The sequence below is a fragment of the Bos javanicus genome, chromosome 4 (assembly GCF_032452875.1).
Source record: "Bos javanicus breed banteng chromosome 4, ARS-OSU_banteng_1.0, whole genome shotgun sequence".
Classification (NCBI taxonomy): domain Eukaryota; kingdom Metazoa; phylum Chordata; class Mammalia; order Artiodactyla; family Bovidae; genus Bos; species Bos javanicus.
Genome location: NC_083871.1, coordinates 47,138,203 through 47,156,164, shown reverse-complemented (window position 1 = coordinate 47,156,164; position 17,962 = coordinate 47,138,203). Strand labels below are relative to the sequence as shown.

General features: G+C 40.0%; 1 protein-coding gene across 4 annotated transcripts in view; it reads left to right on the top strand.

Annotated features, from left to right (window-relative positions):
- PUS7 (pseudouridine synthase 7) overlaps window positions 1–17,651 on the top strand; it is a 53,743-nt gene extending 36,092 nt beyond the window's left edge. For 3 of the 4 annotated variants that reach the window (XM_061413931.1, XM_061413932.1, XM_061413934.1), the window contains 9 exons: window positions 4,183–4,311; window positions 4,959–5,084; window positions 8,502–8,563; window positions 9,409–9,569; window positions 10,842–10,968; window positions 12,153–12,254; window positions 14,781–14,910; window positions 15,853–15,944; window positions 16,546–17,651. In XM_061413931.1, coding sequence (XP_061269915.1) covers window positions 4,183–4,311; window positions 4,959–5,084; window positions 8,502–8,563; window positions 9,409–9,569; window positions 10,842–10,968; window positions 12,153–12,254; window positions 14,781–14,910; window positions 15,853–15,944; window positions 16,546–16,682 — 1,066 coding nt within the window. In that variant the 3' untranslated portion in view covers window positions 16,683–17,651. The remainder of the gene's footprint in view (window positions 1–4,182; window positions 4,312–4,958; window positions 5,085–8,501; window positions 8,564–9,408; window positions 9,570–10,841; window positions 10,969–12,152; window positions 12,255–14,780; window positions 14,911–15,852; window positions 15,945–16,545) is intronic. The other variant, XM_061413933.1, reaches the window with a different exon arrangement.
- Window positions 17,652–17,962: the final 311 nt, after the last annotated feature.

The following is a 17,962-nucleotide window of genomic DNA, read 5'->3' as shown; positions in this document are numbered from 1 at the left end:
TGTTTAAAAAAATAATCTCCAACGAGGGACACCCTTTCTAAGTAAACCTTTAATCCCAGAGCTATTTTAAAAACTCTCAATTAAGATTTTACTGTCTAGTCCTTGTTTGTAGAATGTCACCTGATACAGGAGGAATGGGGGGGCGGTTAAAAACACTCTTTCACAGTCAGCACAGTAATATTTGCGCCTGCCAGCAGCTATCCTTAGGCACTGAAACAGCTGGATGAAAGACAGTGGGGAAACAGGATAGGCACAGAATTTTTAAAATGGCACCCCACAGGTTAAAAATTTAAAAAGGAAAAGGAGAGAAAGGTACCATTTTGCTGTGATACACTGAAAAGGCCACAGCATCACCTGCGTGACACTCCCACCAAAATGTGGGAGTTTTTTTGTTGTTGCTCAGTCACTCAGACATGAGTGTCATGTCACTTAGACACTAAGTTATGTCCAACTCTTTGCGACCCCATGGACTTCAGCATCCCAGGCTCCTCTGTCCTTCACTGTCTCCCAGAGTTTGTGCAAATTCTTGTCCATTTGAGTTGGTGATGCTATCTAGCTATCTTCTCCTGTGCTGCCCCCTTTTCCTTTTGCCCTCAATCTTTCCTAGCATCGGGGTCTTTTCCAGTGAGTCGGCTCTTCACATTAGGTAACCAAAGTATTGGCACTCCAGCTTCAGCATCAGTCCTTCCAGTGAATATTCAGTGCTACTGAGGAGCAGTCCACATCCAAACTCACCTAATTCCTCCCAGTAATATCACTTAGATTTTTTTTAAGCTCCTTAACTTCAGGATCTAATCAAGAACCAGGACAGTCATTGTTTCCTCACAGTAAGATTTTGAGCATAACCTATGGGAGTCTTACTGTTGAGGAAATAATGATTGTCCTGGTCTTTGATTAGATCCTGAAGTTAAGTAGCATTAAAAATCCCTGGTAGTTCAGACTGTAAAGAATCTGCCTGCGATGTGGGAGACCTGGGTTCGATCCCTGGATTGGGAAGATCCACAGGAGGAGGGCATGGCACCTGCTCCTGTATTCTTGCCTAGAAAATCTCCATGGACAGAGGAGCCTGGTGGGCTACAGTTTGTGGGGTTGCGAAGAGTCACACACGACTGAGCGACTAAGCACACACACAGAAAAATCTCAGTAATGTTATTGGGGGAATTGGGTGAGTTTGAATCTGGACTGCTCTTCGGTAGCACTGAATTCCCGTAGCCTCCCTGAGGGTTACCAGTGGTGAGTAGCTTGGGAGACTGCTGTTCTTAGGAGACACACTGCACTCTCTTTAAGGGTGAGATGTCCCCAGGCTGCAGCTCACTCTCACGTGGCTCAGAATGTGTGTGTGTGTGTGTGTGTATCTGTGCATGTATGTGTGGTATGGGGGTGTTCATATGTCTAGAAATACATGTAAAGTGTAGTGGGAAAATGTTAGCAATTGGTAAATCTGAGTGTAAAGTATGACTTCGTTACAATGTTACCAGTGTTGTTTTTAACATTAAGTTGGGAAGTTTTCCAAAGTATAAAAATATTATAAAGTGAACTTACAAAATGGGAGATAATATTTTCTCACTGTGTGGTAAAGGGTAGATTTCCTTAATCTATGGCAACAGAAGAGTATTAACAATCCAATAGAAAAAGGTAGTGGGAAGAATAGGTACTCCACAGTCAAGATAATGAAAAAACGTCTGATTCTCTCACAGTAAGAAGCAGGTAAGTAAAAATGAAAATAGCATTTTAAATTTTGCCTGGCAGAGCTAAAAAAAAGTTTATAACATGCTGTGGTGAGGAGACGGGCATGAGACAGTAGGCACTGACATATTAATGATGGGAGTGTAGATTGGTCTAACCTTTTTGGAGGACAGTAGGGGTTAAAATTTAAAACCTGCCGCTTCTCCTTAGATATGAAGATATCTAAATCATTCACCTATGTAGGCGTACCATACAGTGAAGTCTGTATGAGGATGTTTGTTAGAGAGTACTTTATAGTAATAGCAGAAGATGGGGAGCAATTTAAATGGCCATCCCAGGGGACTGGTCAGATGAAGGCCAGAGAAAAGATCCAGGCAGTGCAGCAGCCACCCTTTGTGCCTGCACACAGAGCGAGGCAGCTTCTGAACGGACTCTCTGGGTAAGGCAGGTCTCTAATGCACAGTTTTCCAGTTTTCCGTGAATAAAGGAAGATAGTAAACAATTTGTAAATGTAACAAAAATTGTTTTTTAAAAGGGAGGATCTGGGTGCTGGTTACATGATTGCATTCACTTTGTGAAAATCTGTCAAGCAGATCTGTCCATATAACATATATTAGAAGCTTACTGAGAAATTCCAAAGAGAGAGAAGATAATAGGAACACTTATGTGTACAGAAAGTGTTTCTAGAAACTGTTCATGTTGGCTGCCAGTGGAGCGGGGTATTGAGGGACAGAGATACAGCAGAGGCTTTCTAGTATTGTACCTCTTGTTTTCCACTGTGGAAAATTCTGAAAGAGATGGGAATACCAGACCACCTGACCTGCCTCTTGAGAAATTTGTATGCAGGTCAGGAAGCAACAGTTAGAACTGGACATGAAACAACAGACTGGTTCCAAATAGGAAAAGGAGTACGTCAAGGCTGTATATTGTCACCCTGCTTACTTAACTTCTATGCAGAGTACATCATGAGAAACACTGGGCTGGAAGAAGCACAAGCTGGAATCAAGATTGCCGGGAGAAAATCAATAACCTCAGATCTGCAGATGACACCACCTTTATGGCAGAAAGTGAAGAGGAACTCAAAAGCCTCTTGATGAAGGTGAAAGAGGAGAGTGAAAAAGTTGGCTTAAACTTAACACTCAGAAAATGAAGATCATGGCATCTGGTCCCATCACTTCATGGGAAATAGATGGGGAAACAGTGGAAACAGTGTCAGACTTTATTTTGGGGGGCTCCAAAATCACTGCAGATGGTGATTGCAGCCATGAAATTAAAAGAAGGAAAGTTATGACCAACCTAGATAACATATTGAAAAGCAGAGACATTACTTTGCCAACAAAGGTCCGGCTAGTCAAGGCTGTAGTTTTTCCAGTGGTCGTATATGGATGTGAGAGTTGGACTGTGAAGAAGGCTGCGCGCCAAAGAATTGATGCTTTTGAACTGTGGTGTTGGAGAAGACTCTTGAGAGTCCCTTGGACTGCAAGGAGATCCAACCAGTCCATTCTGAAGGAGATTAGCCCTGGGATTTCTTTGGAAGGAATGATGCTAAAGCTGAAACTCCAGTACTTTGGCCACCTCATGCAAAGAATTGACTCATTGGAAAAGACTCTGATGCTGGGAGGGATTGGGGGCAGGAGGAGAAGGGGACAACAGAGGATGAGATGGCTGGATGGCATCACCGACTGGATGGACGTGAGTCTGAGTGAACTCCGGGAGTTGGTGATGGACAGGGAGGCCTGGTGTGGTGTGATTCATGGGGTCTCGGAGAGTCAGACACGACTGAACTAAACTGACTTCTTTTTTTATGTGTATTGCTGTTAAAGAAGTTAGTGAGTTTTTCATGAAAACTTTATACCTTTTAAATAATAGCAGGAAAGTATAGATTATGGTAATAGGATTCTGACTAAATATATGTAGTCAGGTAAAGATCATATACATATATCTGATGTGTGTTTAAGAAAAAAGACTAGGAGGAAATTCAAAGTTAGATACTAACATTTTTTTTTTAGCTGATGAGACTAAGTTTTACTTTCTTCTGTATTTCTGTACTTTTTCAAGTTTTCTGTAGTGTGATTACAATATTTTTCTGACGGACGAATGAAAATATGATTCTTTTTTAATGCTTAGTAAGAACTTTTTTACCTGTAGGAATTGCTCTCTGCTCCCTTTCTCACCCTTCTCCCCTCACAAAAAGTAGAAAATTTCAAACAGAATTGTTCCATTATCAGTATACAAGTAACATGAGACTCTTAAGAATATAACGATGGCCCAGGTTACATCATTCCAGTAGGAACAGGTGTCCTCAGGCTGGAGGAACATTCCAGAGGCGAATGAAAGATCGGCTTACCCCACTGGCCTTGGTGCCTCTCATTTCTGTCTTCACAGCTTCTAGTCTCATTTTAAGCTGCCGTTTTCTGTCCTGAACTGTCTTAGATCATTAGCCAGGCGACATGTCATGACCATCTTTCTGCTCCTTTTACATTTTGTATTTTTTAGAATAACTGCACAAAGACTTGCCCACTTGAACAAGTGCTTGATGAACTTTAAGCTGGGGAATTTCAGCTACCAGAAAAACCCTCTGAAATTGGGAGAGCTTCAAGGAAATCACTTCACAGTTGTCCTCAGGTAAAGAGCTGTGGTGGGGAGTGCAGACCAGGGAGGATCTTCTTGGGTCACCTCGAGTCTCTTCAGAATGGTTGTTAATTCCAGTGAGCTGGCACCAATGGCCTTGGCGGCCCAGGAAGGCGAGGTGGGGTCCGATGGAGCTGGGAGAGCAAACCCAGCTGTAGTGTTTGTACCAATACAGCCACCCCTCTACTCATTCAGCGCCACCTTTGGAATGAGGCCGTCTCCTTGAAATGCAAAAGACAGCTTACGCTTCCACCTACCTAGAATAGGCAGATTCATAGCACAAAAAAGTAGAATAAAGGTTACCTGGGGTGAAAGGTGGGGAGATGAGTTACTGTTCAGTAACTGGAGTTTCAATTTGAGAAGATGAAACAGTTCAGGAAGTATATAGTGGTCGAGGCTGCACAACACTGGGAATGTACTTAATGCTACCATATTGCATACTTAGCAATGGCTAAAATGGTAAAGTTTGTGTTGTGTACACTTCACAGTTTTTAAAAAGACAAAGTCCTTGGGAGGTAGAGAGAAAGCTTCACGGAGCAAGCGAAAAGCACAGGAGCCAAGCCATGTCACTTATGATTTGCATCCCTGAGTGTGTTTGCCTGTAAATTTTTTTCTCTGGGTCATTTGGCCCCCCCACCCAGAAATATAACAGGAACTGACAACCAAGTGGAACAAGCCATGAACTCTCTCAAGGAGATTGGGTTTATCAACTACTATGGAATGCAAAGGTTCGGAACCACAGCTGTCCCCACATATCAAGTTGGAAGGTTTGTATTTAATTTCTTAACTTTTGTCTGAAAGAACTCAGTCATTAAAAAAAAAAAAGAAGCAGGATTTTTTTTTTAATCAGTGGTGTTTTTAGTTATTTCTAGATTTCCTGGAAAACTTGGCCAAACGAATCCTTTTAGATGACCAACTGAGCCACAGCCTCCTTCTAAGTTTTGTTCTGTTTTATGATAGTTCCTGTACAAGGTGAAAAAGTAAGTCAGGGTTCAGAGAGCTTTAACCTGATGAGTCAGTTTTCCTCTCCCACCTAATAGCCCATCCAGGGATTCTGTTTTCTTTTACACAGATAAATCTTGGCTCAGTAAGTGACCCAGCAGTAGCGGTTGGGTAACTCAGCCCCAGAGTAGCCTGAAGGAGATGTGTAGTTTATGGTCTCTGTTAACAGGTGCTCCCTAATTTCTTAAACTGGTACCTGCCCTTCCCTCACCCTTTAAAGAAAGTGGTGTAGGATGCAGTTAGCACAGAAAATTTATTTTAAGAACTCTCTCATCAGCTTTGTGAATTTAATAGGAAACCCCTCTAGGTGAGCTGGGGTGAAAATCCCATCAGTAAAGACTCGGTTTATAAGCTTGCTTACACTGTCCTGCTGTCCGGCACATGCTGTGTTACCTAAATGATTATTCACATGGCAGTTAGGATTGGGAAGCTTGAGTTGGAAGTGATCTGAGAGATTATTTAGTTCATGTTCTTCCTGGCACTTCAAATTCTTTGCTTTAGCAAAGGTGAAATTCGGGAGGCAGCTCGAGCTCACTGGTTTGTCAGTGCAGTCCTGAGAGGAGAGGGGTCTTCTCAACTTCAGTCCATGATTTCAGCAGCTGACTCTATGCAGTTGTATTTGTTCACGCATCCTTAAGAGCACAAAGTGAAAATATCATGTAGTATTTCCTCTGCCTCTCTGAGGCTGTGTTGTGAGGGTAAGAGCTCAGGCAAAAGGGGGAAATTCTTTGGCAGTCCAGTGGTTAGAACTCTGTGCTTCACTGCCAAGGGCCCCAGGTTCAATCCCTGGTTAGGGAACTAAGATCCCACACTCCACATGGAGTGGCAAAAAAAAAATAAAACAAAAACCACTCATATGATTCAATAACAACAAAAAAACCTAATTTAAAAATGGGCAAAGAACTTGACTGTTCCCCAAAGAAGATACACAGGCGACTAATAAACACATGAAAAGATGTTCAGTACCACTAATTATTAGGGAAATGTACATCAAAACCACAGTAGGATATGACTTTGTACCCATTAGCATGGCTGTTATTTAAAAAAAGAACAAAAAGGAAAAGAAAATAAGTGTTGGGTGTGGAGAAATTGCAGTCGTTGCACACTGCAGATGAAAATATAAAATGGAACCGCCATTGTAGAAATATGGACAGTCCCCAAAAATTAAAACACAGAGCTTCTACTGTATGATTCTGCAGTTCCATTTCTGGATGTATACCCAAAAGAAATAAAAACACTCAACAGATATTTATACACCTATGTTGAGAAGAGCATTGTTCACAATAGCCAAATGGTAGAAGCAGCCAACTAGATGTCCATTAACAGATGAACCGATAAACATAGATGCAGTGGGATGCAGCCTTAAAAAGGAAGGCAGTTTGACACATGCTACAGCACGAATAAACCTGAAGGCTTTTATGCTAAGCGAAATAAGCCAGTCACAAAAGGACAAACACTATGTAATTCCTCTTATCTGCGATTCCTAGAGTAGTCAAGTCACAGACAAAGTAGAATGGTGGTTGCCAGGAGCTGTGGGGAGGGGAAAGAAGGAGTTCCTGTCTACTGAATCCTGAATTGGTCATGGAAGATTGAAGAGCCCTGGAGGAAGATGGTCCTGATGGTTATACGACAGTGTGGCTGGACTTAATGCCCCAGAACTGTCCACTTAAAAATAGTTCAAATGATAAATTTTATGCTACATATACTTTACACGGTTTATAAAACAAAGTGAAAAAAGGAAAGATACTAGTAATGTAAGAAGTCTCGTAGTTAAGCAGCTTTACATTATACCAAGTGTTGGCACACTTTTTCTGTAGAGGGTCAGGTCATAAATAGTTAACTTTGTGGGCCGCAGAGTGTGTCCAGCAGCACCTCAGCACTGTTGTTACAGGGTGAAAGCAACCAGAGACAGCACATATGTTAATGAGCACGGCTGGTTTTCCGTAGAACTGTTTACAAAATCAAGTGGCCAGCCAGAGAACAAAGGTTTTTGCACACAGAAGTTTTTTTTTCATGGTATTTGGTGCATTACCACCTAGTCCTGAATTAGCACTGTGCTCTTTTTGCAAATATTACTGAAGGCCTAGGCCAGCTGAATAATGTTTTACTCAGGAGGGTGTTTAAAGACTGTTGCAGCATGGTTTGTTCCAGGACTTAAAGAATGGCCAGCGGTGGGATGTCTTTTAGAATAATTCCTTGCACTAGTAGGTTAAAAATCTACTAACTAGTTAGTAGATTAGTTAACTACTAGTTAGTTAACTAGTAGGTTAAATATGTGATCTCATTAGTGTATACAGTAGCATTTTACATAAAACACAAATATCTCATATAGATTAATTTAAATGTGAAAAATAAAAACCCTAGTTTAGAAAAACAGAAAAATTAATAGGAGGGATTTCTGTTTTCTGGTGGTAGGGAAGGGCTTTCTGACTCCAAGTCCAGAAATCTTAATGAGGAAAAAGTGTTCAGATATGATACACGAAATATATCCTTTGTGTGGCAAAATGAGGAAAAAGTGTTCAGATATGATACACGAAATATATCCTTTGTGTGGCAAAAGATAGTATAATAAAAGTAAAAGGAAAAATAGCGTACACGTAAAGATCAAGCAGGTCTTGAAATCTATACTCTGAAGTGTTAACAGTGTTTGTTTTTTACAGGTTAGATACCAGGTAACCTCCTTTCTTTTGTACTGTTTAATTTTATAGAAACATGTATAACTTATAATCAGCAAAAGTAAAGATACTTCCATTTTGGTGAAAATTATAATGCAGAAAGATAAATTGTATTTATTCTCTTTACCTAGGCAAGAATTTTTTAATAGAATGGAGAAATTTTTTGAAAGTTTCAAATAAATATTGGCATGTAAAGACTGATTTATATAGATAATACCATGTAAACAGCTTAAAGCATGACCTGGTAGTATTTTAAAAATGAGATATATTAAAAATGTATAGCATTTTAAAAATGAGATGATAGTAAATGATATAAATGTTATATTCTTAATTTTCTTCTCTTTTTAGTTCTTTTGACATTTACTTGTATTATATCAATATTAGTTTTTCTGCTTTTAAGTTTAATAAAATATATAAAGTTAACATGATTTGTTCACTCTACAAATTTGGGCAGATAAAACTCATCTTAATACAAAATTAAGTAAAATAAATGCTGTTTAATTTTAGAGCTATACTGCAAAATTCCTGGGCTGAAGTCATGGATTTAATATTGAAACCCCGTTCTGGAGGTGAGAATAAAAATAATCTTAAGGAAAAAAAAAAAGGAATATATGACTTGATATTCATGAAATTGCTTTGAATAAAAGTATAGGTACAAATTACCATCATTATTTCAAAATTTTTGCATCTTTATTTTTGTACAAGTCTTATGTATATATTAAAGACTTATAATTTATCTTTTATTTTCAGCTCTTTAGCTCAAGCTCATCTAATTTATTAACTCATAAATGAATACATTCATTTCTTTGTGCACTACAAAATCTCTGAACATACAGGAATCCAAACAGATTTCACTGGTGGTTAATTTGTTATAAAAACATAGTGTAATATAATGTAAAAACTTGGAGAAAGCAGACTGAGAATTTTTGTTTGAAGAGTTCATTAGAAATTCTAATGTCATACTGTATTGAAAAAGGATTTAAGTATCATGTTATAAATCACCAAAATAATTATGTCCACTGTGGATGATTATTCATTTGCACATTAAAAAGAGATAAGGTGGTCTAATTGTATGGAAAGTAACCCATTACATTCAACAGTACAGTAGAAAAAGAGAGGGAAGGAAGAAAGGGCTGCTTAGGTTTTGTCTGATGTTGAGTCGGCTTGGCAGTCCTCAGTGGTTGGCTTTAAGTCCTGAGATGGTAGCATGAAAGCCATCTAGTTCTGTAAGCTCTCTGCCTTTCCTGTCTTTTCATTTCTGATTATTGCTCTCAGGTGAGCAGAAGCTCTTCCGAGTACCTCTGTCCCAAATAGCAGTTCCTAATTTTGTCTTCTCTGGGAAATGTTTTAAGTTATGAAAGTCTGTCTTTTGGATAAACTGTTTAATCACAGCTTTTTTTCTCCCCCACTCCAGCTGAAAAGGGGTACTTGGTTAAATGCAGGGAAGAATGGGCGAAGACCAAAGACCCAGCCGCTGCCCTCCGAAAACTACCTGTCAAAAGGTGTGTGGAAGGGCAGCTTCTCCGAGGACTTTCAAAATACGGAATGAAGAATATAGTCTCTGCATTTGGCATAGTGAGTGCAATTTGTGAAGTCAGGCCCTGACTCAAGGTCGCTTAATGCTTTGAAATTTTTATCTTTAAATTTTACTAAATTTCGAAAGAACAGAAGGTAAATAAGGCTCCCTTGGTGATCTCTGAGAGCGGTGCTACCTGAGTGATCCCTGTTTAGACCCTGGATGGTGACCGGGGAGGGCGACGGGTGCAGACAGTGGAGCGGTGATGATTAACACGGAGGGCTTGAAAAAAGCATCTGTGTGGGAAATAGTAGCTATGAGGAAGTTTGATTTAAATGAAGTATTAATATGAAGTATTAATGTCTTGGTATTTGAGAAATCAGAACCCATCATAGAGGTCATTTCTTGGTCACTCTCCAGCATCAGAATGTAACCTGCCTCAGTGAGAGGGTTACACAGTAAGTGGTCTAATTGACTACATTTTAGTGTGGTTTCTCTGGGTGCCATTTTGGTGAGTATAGCCTATATTTGTGTTTGGATACCATAATCCCAATAGACTAAAAGTTTAACTTTTAATTGTTAAGTCTTGCTTGTTGTTCCCCAGATGTACCCCCCAAAAATCAGGATTCCTGTTCGAGGAAATTAGTGGTCAATCAGTCATATAGGCTTTTGCCTTCTGTACAGTTAGAAAACACTTAGCTCTATGATTGATGTGTAAGTTCCTTGAGTTTGAAGTCTGTGTCTTTAATTTAGTGCAGGGGTCCCCAGCCCCTGGGCCACGCACTGACACCCGTCCGTGGCCTGTTAGGAGCCAGGCTGCACAGCAGGAGGTGAGCAGTGAGTGAGTGAGAGATGCTTCATTTGTATTTACAGCCACCCCCCATCTCTGGCATTGTTGCCTGAGCTCCACCTCCTGTCAGATCCATGATGGCTTAGTAAGCATAATGCACTTGGATCATCCCACCCCTCCCCACCCTCTGTGTCCGTGGAAAAATTGTCTTTCACCAAACCAGTCGCTGGTGCCAAAAAAGTTGGGAACCGCTGATGTAGAGTATGAATTCCAAAGCACTTGTTTTCTTCACATTCACGTCTGCACTGTGTGGGTACGAAACGGGAGCTGCTGCTGACTGTGAATACCTTGCAGCCTGAGGGGTTCCGCCTCTGAAATTGGTATCAGTCACTGTTTCTGTAAGCTCTTAAAAAAATGGGAGATGGAAGTTAGGAGTTTCTTATAGAAGTGCGCCACTTAACAAATGGGATGTCTTGGCAAGTACAGTTCTTCAGTATTCAGAATTTTTTTTTCTCTTGCTTGTATTTTTTCCTCCCCTCAGATACCAAGAAACAATCGCTTAATGTACATTCACAGCTATCAGAGCTACGTGTGGAACAACATGGTGAGCAAGAGGATTGACGAGTACGGGCTGAAGCCTGTGCCCGGCGACCTTGTTCTTAAAGGAGGTAAAAGGCAGATACCATCCTTACTCAGCCCACCTTGGGGTCAGTTGTTTGACACTAGTGCTGAACATCCAGCCTGGCTTCTGGTTAAGATAGAGAGCTTGTGTCTGGTAAGCTTGAGATGAAAGGACAGTATAAGCTCAGACTGACTGGTTTGGATCTGTTATCTTTAAAGAAAAATGCTTCTGAGTTGAAAATATGCACCTTAGTCTCCATTGTCTTAACTAGGATAAGATTTGGAATACGTGTTGCCTAAAATCCCTTTCCAGATCCTAACCTGGGTCTGTCAAATACTTCTCTACACCTCTGAATGTACTTCAGCCTCCCTGCTGTTCTAGGTCAGTCTTGAAGAGTTTCTTTTAGTCAACACAAGACTGGAGCTCCCTTTGCTTGGGGGCTGTGATGTGCATACTCACTGCCTGACGTGTTCATAAAATGTGCAGACAGCCCCATCTGCTACGACCCGTACTGTGTGCCAGGCCTTCTAAGTAAGCCCTTTACTTTAAAGCTCACAGGATTACTGTGAAGTATGCTGTTTTTCAGACGAGGTTCAGTCACTCACCCTAAGGTTCCACAGCTGGTTTTAAAAAAAAGAGAAATCGAACTAAGTCTGTCCATTTCCAAAGTCCATGTTCTCCTGGTGTAGTCTGCCCTGAAACTGTCTGGGGACAGAGCCTGCTCATCTGTAGGTGTGCCCAGTAAATCCGCTAGAGCTTATAATTTGTACAGAAATTTTAATTAACCTTTTCCTGATTTAATTTTTCCTTATCCAGTATTGGTCACATCTGGTGGGTTTTAATGTCCCCTGTGCCACCACATTTCATCCTCTAAATACTGACTGGGTTGTCTTTTTTCCCATAGTTATTCTTCTAGCAAAATGCACTCATTTGTGATAGCTTTCAAGATTGTGTTTTGTAGTATTATTTGAGGAAAAAGCTAAAAGGATTCCTAAAACATGAAGTTGTAGCTGAGAAATAGTTTAAGTTTTCTGCTTTTTCTAAATCCATATCTGTTTCTTAAATAGATAAATAGAAAAGACAGAAAGCATATATTCCAAATTAATTTCTTTAAGCCACTGAACCTGTATCAGCTTGCATTTCTTATTGCTTAGATGTATGTAATTTTAGCAGATTGGGCTCATGAAAATCCTGCCCATATTCTTAATTTATTCATTGATGTATTTTCAGCCACAGCCACCTTTATTGAGGAAGATGATGTTAATAATTACTCCATCCATGATGTGGTAATGCCTTTGCCTGGTTTTGATGTTATCTACCCCAAGCATAAAAGTAAGTTCCCTGTGTGGGGAAAATAGTTAAAGTCTAACATATTTAAGCCACTGGCACCCAAGAGTACAGAGAGAGGAAAAGAAAATCAGTATTAATTTCCATCAGACTTGAAAAAAAATGTTTAGATTTCAAATATATGTAAGCCAAGTTTACTTGTAAAAGTCTCCCTCATATGGATGCATTCAGATGGATGATTTAAATCAAGAAACCAGATCGTGGAGATTGTGGTGGTAGTGATAGTGTTGGTATTATTATTGTTGTTGTTGTTATTGTTGGCACTGTTATTTAAATTTCTGAAATTTGCTAACTCTTACTAATGATGGAAGAATTTGGAAAGTGTCACTGAGGAAGTGATTGAATAATTCTACTTTGTGGTGGTTTAGTTGCTAAGCAGTATCTAACTCTTTACAACCCCATGGACTGTAGCTCGCCAGGCTCCTCCGTCCATGGGATTCTCCAGGCAAGAATACTGGAGTGGGTTGCCATTTCCTTCTCCCAGGGATCCTCCCGACCCAGGAATCAAACCTGGGTCTCCTGCATTGCAGGCAGATTCTTTATGGACTGAGTTGCTAGGGAAGCCCCAATTCTACTTTAACATTGCTTTTTTAAAAGCTTTTTTTTTTTTTTTAACCATATAAGTAATATCTGTTCATTGGACTCAGAAGTTTATAAACTGGAAACTTAGAAATTTCCAGAAGCTTAGAAAGTTTATCAACTAGAAATTCCCTACCCTTATTTCCCATGGCCCAGAGGCTGTTGAAAATTACTTTTGTACCTTCATGGATGCCATTGTTGGAGGGTGGCGGGGGAAGGATGGTTGTTCAAGGATTCAGAACTTGAAAAAAAGGAAGCAGCCCTGAGTGTGGGACCAGCTTGGTGAAACTGACCCTGAAAGTTTACTCTTCGCCCGGGTTGGTTTGTAGGAGGTGTTTTCCTGTTAAAAATCTTTTCTCTTGAGAGGGCAGAATTAGTTTACTTATTGATGTTATATTCCTTGAAGTTACAGAATGCTTAGGATTAGCACCCTTCTTTTATAAGGTAAATACTTAGGAAAGAGTTGAGTGGTTATCCTCCATTTACATGTTGACTTAATCACATTGCTGTGTGAAATTGGCCTCATGGAGGGAGAAGGATTAGAGAAGAGCGGGAGAATGAGGAAGGGAGGTGCATGCCTGAGGAGCGTGGCTTACCTGTGCTGTATGGATGGCGGGAGTGGCCCGGTGGGGAACCCAGGAGCTGGAGAAGGCAGGCACTGAGGTGCTCAGAGCCACATTTGCCCTCTTTCCAAGAGAGAAAAAGAATACATTCTTTTCTTCTTTCTGGTACCTCTTGAGGTCAGAAACATTGGGTTAGGCAGTATCACTTACTCAGCACAGCCTCTGACAGAGCCTCTAGTGGAGACTTTGTGGCCAGGGCAGGGGCTCACAGACTGGCTGGGTGGTGGTCCAGGCATGTGGATTCATGACATAGGCTGTTGATGTCAGCGGCGCTCAATCAGAGATCCCAGCTGTCCTCATAAGTGGGTTGTGAGGTCTTTCCTTGACCCTGGTCTACCTGACATTTTTTTTACAAATGACTTGAATAAGAAATCTGATTAGCATGTTTGCAAGTAGTATTACCCAAAACAGTTAATTATATGAAAAGTAAGTATTAAAAAGGTATTTAAAGTACCACAGAGGGCATTTAATACAATTAAATGTAAATTCTCACATTTATGTTCAAAGATCAAATGTATAGATGGAAAAGGCTACTTTGGTGGTAGTGTTCATAGAAGCTATCCAGTGTTACATACAACATAAGCCTGTTACCCAAGGCAGATTAGGACTCTGTGGGGACTACAGAACATTTGGGGGAACATGTTGGTCTAGAGAAGAAATGGCTTAAAGTCCCAGTACTTAATGAACACATGTGGAAGGGAGCAATTAATCTATGTCCAAAAGCAAACAACAGAAGTCACACAAAGAGTATTTCAGCTTGGCAAAGGAAGATCTTTCCAACAATTGCATGCTTCACGAGGTAATAGCTCCCTGTGGATGGCAACGTGCAAGCAAAGGCTGGGTGCCCGTCTCTCTGTGGTGTTATAAAAAAAGATTCTACATCAGGTTCGAGGGTGAGCCAGATGGTGTTCCCAGGTCTCTTATTTTTATACGTTTATTTATAACTACCTTCTTCTGGAAAGAGTTTGAGGCTCTGCATATAATCTCTTCCAACTCTTAGAACATGTAAGTTGCAGTTGAGTAATTTCTGATGAAATGGTCGTTTGTGCCTGGCTTGGGAACCTTATACCCAGATACTGTGTCTGGTGGGAGAGAGAATCTGCAAGTTGGAAACAGACCTAAAGTGGACACACCTAGTACCAGTTAGTAAGGCAGTAAATTGGAATTCCAGAGAACAGGTTGGATTATAAGTTGATGTGACTAATTTGTTAAGGTGATCTAACTGAACTTTTGTTACCTTCTTTGTAGTCAAGCTCAAGATAGCTTGCTGACATGCTGCATTCAACATAACTTTTGTGTTTTTTATTAGTTAGTGAAGCCTACAGGGAAATGCTCACAGCAGACAATCTTGATATTGACAACATGAGACACAAAATTAGAGATTATTCCTTATCAGGGGCCTACCGAAAGATCATTATTCGTCCTCAGAATGTCAGCTGGTGAGTAATAGTCTTGAATGAAATAGAACTGAATTACTGTGAGATTTTAAGCTTTTGCATCACGTAAATATTTTTCAGTGCTTACAGCCTGGTATATGAGTGTTATTGTTGTTATTAAATAGTATTCTCATAACAACTACTATTCAGTATTTTTAAAGTTATCAGGAGATAAATGAATTCAAATATAGTGCAAGTGGCTAAGTTTACATCTTATTGACGTTGGTAAATTATTGAAGAGATGTGCTGAGAATGAACTTTTTCCGTTTCTAAAGAGACTTGATATTTTCTAGTTCTTACTCAGAATTAGCTTTGAGTTCCACACTCTTATAATTGTTTCAATATCATGTTTCTAAAGAGAAAAAGACATTTGTATGAACCCATTTTAAAATACCTTAATACTTAGTACTATGTAAAGCTGTATTTGATAATTAAAACCTTAAAGCCTGGACCAGTTGCGCACTGTCAGGAAACTCTGTCATTTCCTTCTCTCTGTCTCCCCTTCTCCCTCTGCCTCCTCCCTCCTGTTCTCTGGATTGCGGGAAGAGGTTGGCACAGTTGTCCTTGCTCTTGCCCACTCTGGAGAGCAGTTTCTCAAAATGACACAGTGTTGTTAGTGGTAATAACCACTCTAGAAAAAATGTAAACGCTGTGATTAATTCAGTTGCATCTCTGCCAAGTGAAGTTTACTACATACCAAACACATACAACAGAATTTCCATCCTAGGGGAAACATCTCTCGTTTTTCACATAGATTGCCATCATCTTTCACTTTGCTGTGTAGTATTTGTATGTAAAATCTAGCCTTATTCTGTTACTGAATAGTCTCACCTAGAATTATCCACACTGGGCCTCTGTGTTTTTCTTAAGCAAATGGTGATGAGCAACCTAGTACCTGTTATAGAAATTCACATTCACACTTTTCTTCCTTTATATGTTCTGAAGGGAAGTTGTTGCGTATGATGATCCTAAAATTCCACTCTTCAACACAGATGTGGACAACCTGGAAGGTAGACCACCACCAGTGTTTGCTTCTGGTAAGTTTACTTGGCCATCAGTTCTATGTCAACTTGGAGGTGTTTTCTCATACAGAAACATATTTTTAAAAAACTTACCATCACTGACCACCTCCCAACCCACTCTGTGATTTCTATTTTGTGTTTTGTCATTTTAGTTTTAAGATTATAGCTGGAGGTCAATGATTAAAGCAGTGTTTTGCACTGAAAATGAATGAACATTATAGAAGGTATAATGTCATGTGATTGAATATCCTTCCCCTCACCATAGAGAGTTAACAAAGATGAGTGAAAATCCAGCAAGAGAGTCTAAGACATTGTCTGCCTTCTCACCATCAAATTTTTGTTGCCTTTTCTTTGTCCAGTTTCGCCATGTGGTGAAAACATTGTACATGGGTTTCCTCGTCTGTCACCCACCCTTTTTAGGAAGAGTCCAGGTAGAATTACTGTAGAGAGTCAGCTGGATCCTTTACTCACAGATCCCTTTCTTCCATGCTCCTTCTCTGGGAAGCAGGCTGGGGAAAGGACCACAGTTCTTTCTGTATGGAGATTACATGACTCATACCAGGCTGTCTGCAGCTGCCTTACTTTTCTGTCTGTTGTCTCCTTTCTTGCCTGGCAGAAGGCAAATACAGAGCTCTGAAGATGGATTTTTCTCTCCCTCCTTCTACCTACGCGACCATGGCCATTCGCGAAGTGCTTAAAATGGATACCAGCATCAAGAACCAGACCCAGCTGAATACCACCTGGCTCCGCTGAGGCCTGTGTCCCCGTATTAGAAAATGCAGACTTGTGTTTGCTGGCTTCCTGTTCATTTTCCTCTGAGTGCAGGCCCCTGTGTGGATTTGGGATCTTTGTAGTAAAAGACTATTTGTATTTTTCCAAGTTTTTTTAGCTTAATTTGCAGTATTTGTACATATATAGAAATCGTGAGGATCCTCACTCTAGTTCAGAGAATATAAATTGGTTAGAATATATTTCAGGTGCTTAAATCATAGCAAAATGTCAGCTTTTATTGGCTTTATAATCATTTTAAAGAAATTTGGTTTAAGGTAGCAGTTTTACATTTTGCTACATTCTTGAAGGGCAATAGGAATTTTTAATGCATCTCTGAATGTATACATAACAATGCATTTTAAGAGAAAATGCAATGAAACAAATATTGACTATGGATAATAATTAGTGACACCCCTCCCCTCAAAAAAAGTCTATAAATATAAATAACAGTACTTACGCTCATATTAATGGTGGTAAAACATCCACAGGTTTATAAACACAAAAGTGATTATTATTATCCATGAACCAGGTTCAACTAAGTGTATACAGACTTTCCGGTTGCAATAGCTTTTGCATTTATTATCATTGCCTTGCAGGAGAGTTGCATCAATAGGGCTTTTTTTCTTTATGTAAACATGTGCAGCTATTTTCAGTTAAGGTCTACTTTTTACTCGAGGTGCCTTTTATGTTAACTCTTCCCTCTGGACTGACATTTGCCCAAAAATAAATGATAGAGAAGAAAACTTTTGCAAACTTAACAAGGGCTCCTCCTATCAGCAGCTTCCCTTTGTTACCCATGGCGGAGGTCTTTCCAGTTCTGGCCATGCATCAAACTGTGCTCTGGCACGAAAGCATAAATATGCCTTTCCAAGGGTGTGTGACATTATGGTATCAATTTTTATTTTCTATCATTTCTAGAACCAAATATAATAAATCTTTTTAAAAACTCTGTCCTACTGGTAATATTAATAAATGACATAAAAACCTAAAACTGAATGCAAATGAGAATCTTGGCCCTGCCAAAGGCAAAGAACCAGGTAAACAAGGGCTCCTCAGAAACGGTGCGTCATGACCGAGTGTTGGGTAATGACAGCATGTGGAATTGTAGGGCTGACAGACCCTGTGAAACTGGAGGCAAGGTGATTCTTACAGTAGCATGACTCACTTGCCTTCCAGCGTGCTTTCTTGATGGAAGAGACAGGGATGGAGAAAAGCTGTCCTGCCAGGAGCATCACACCAGCGGAGTGTGGATGTTGTTCATC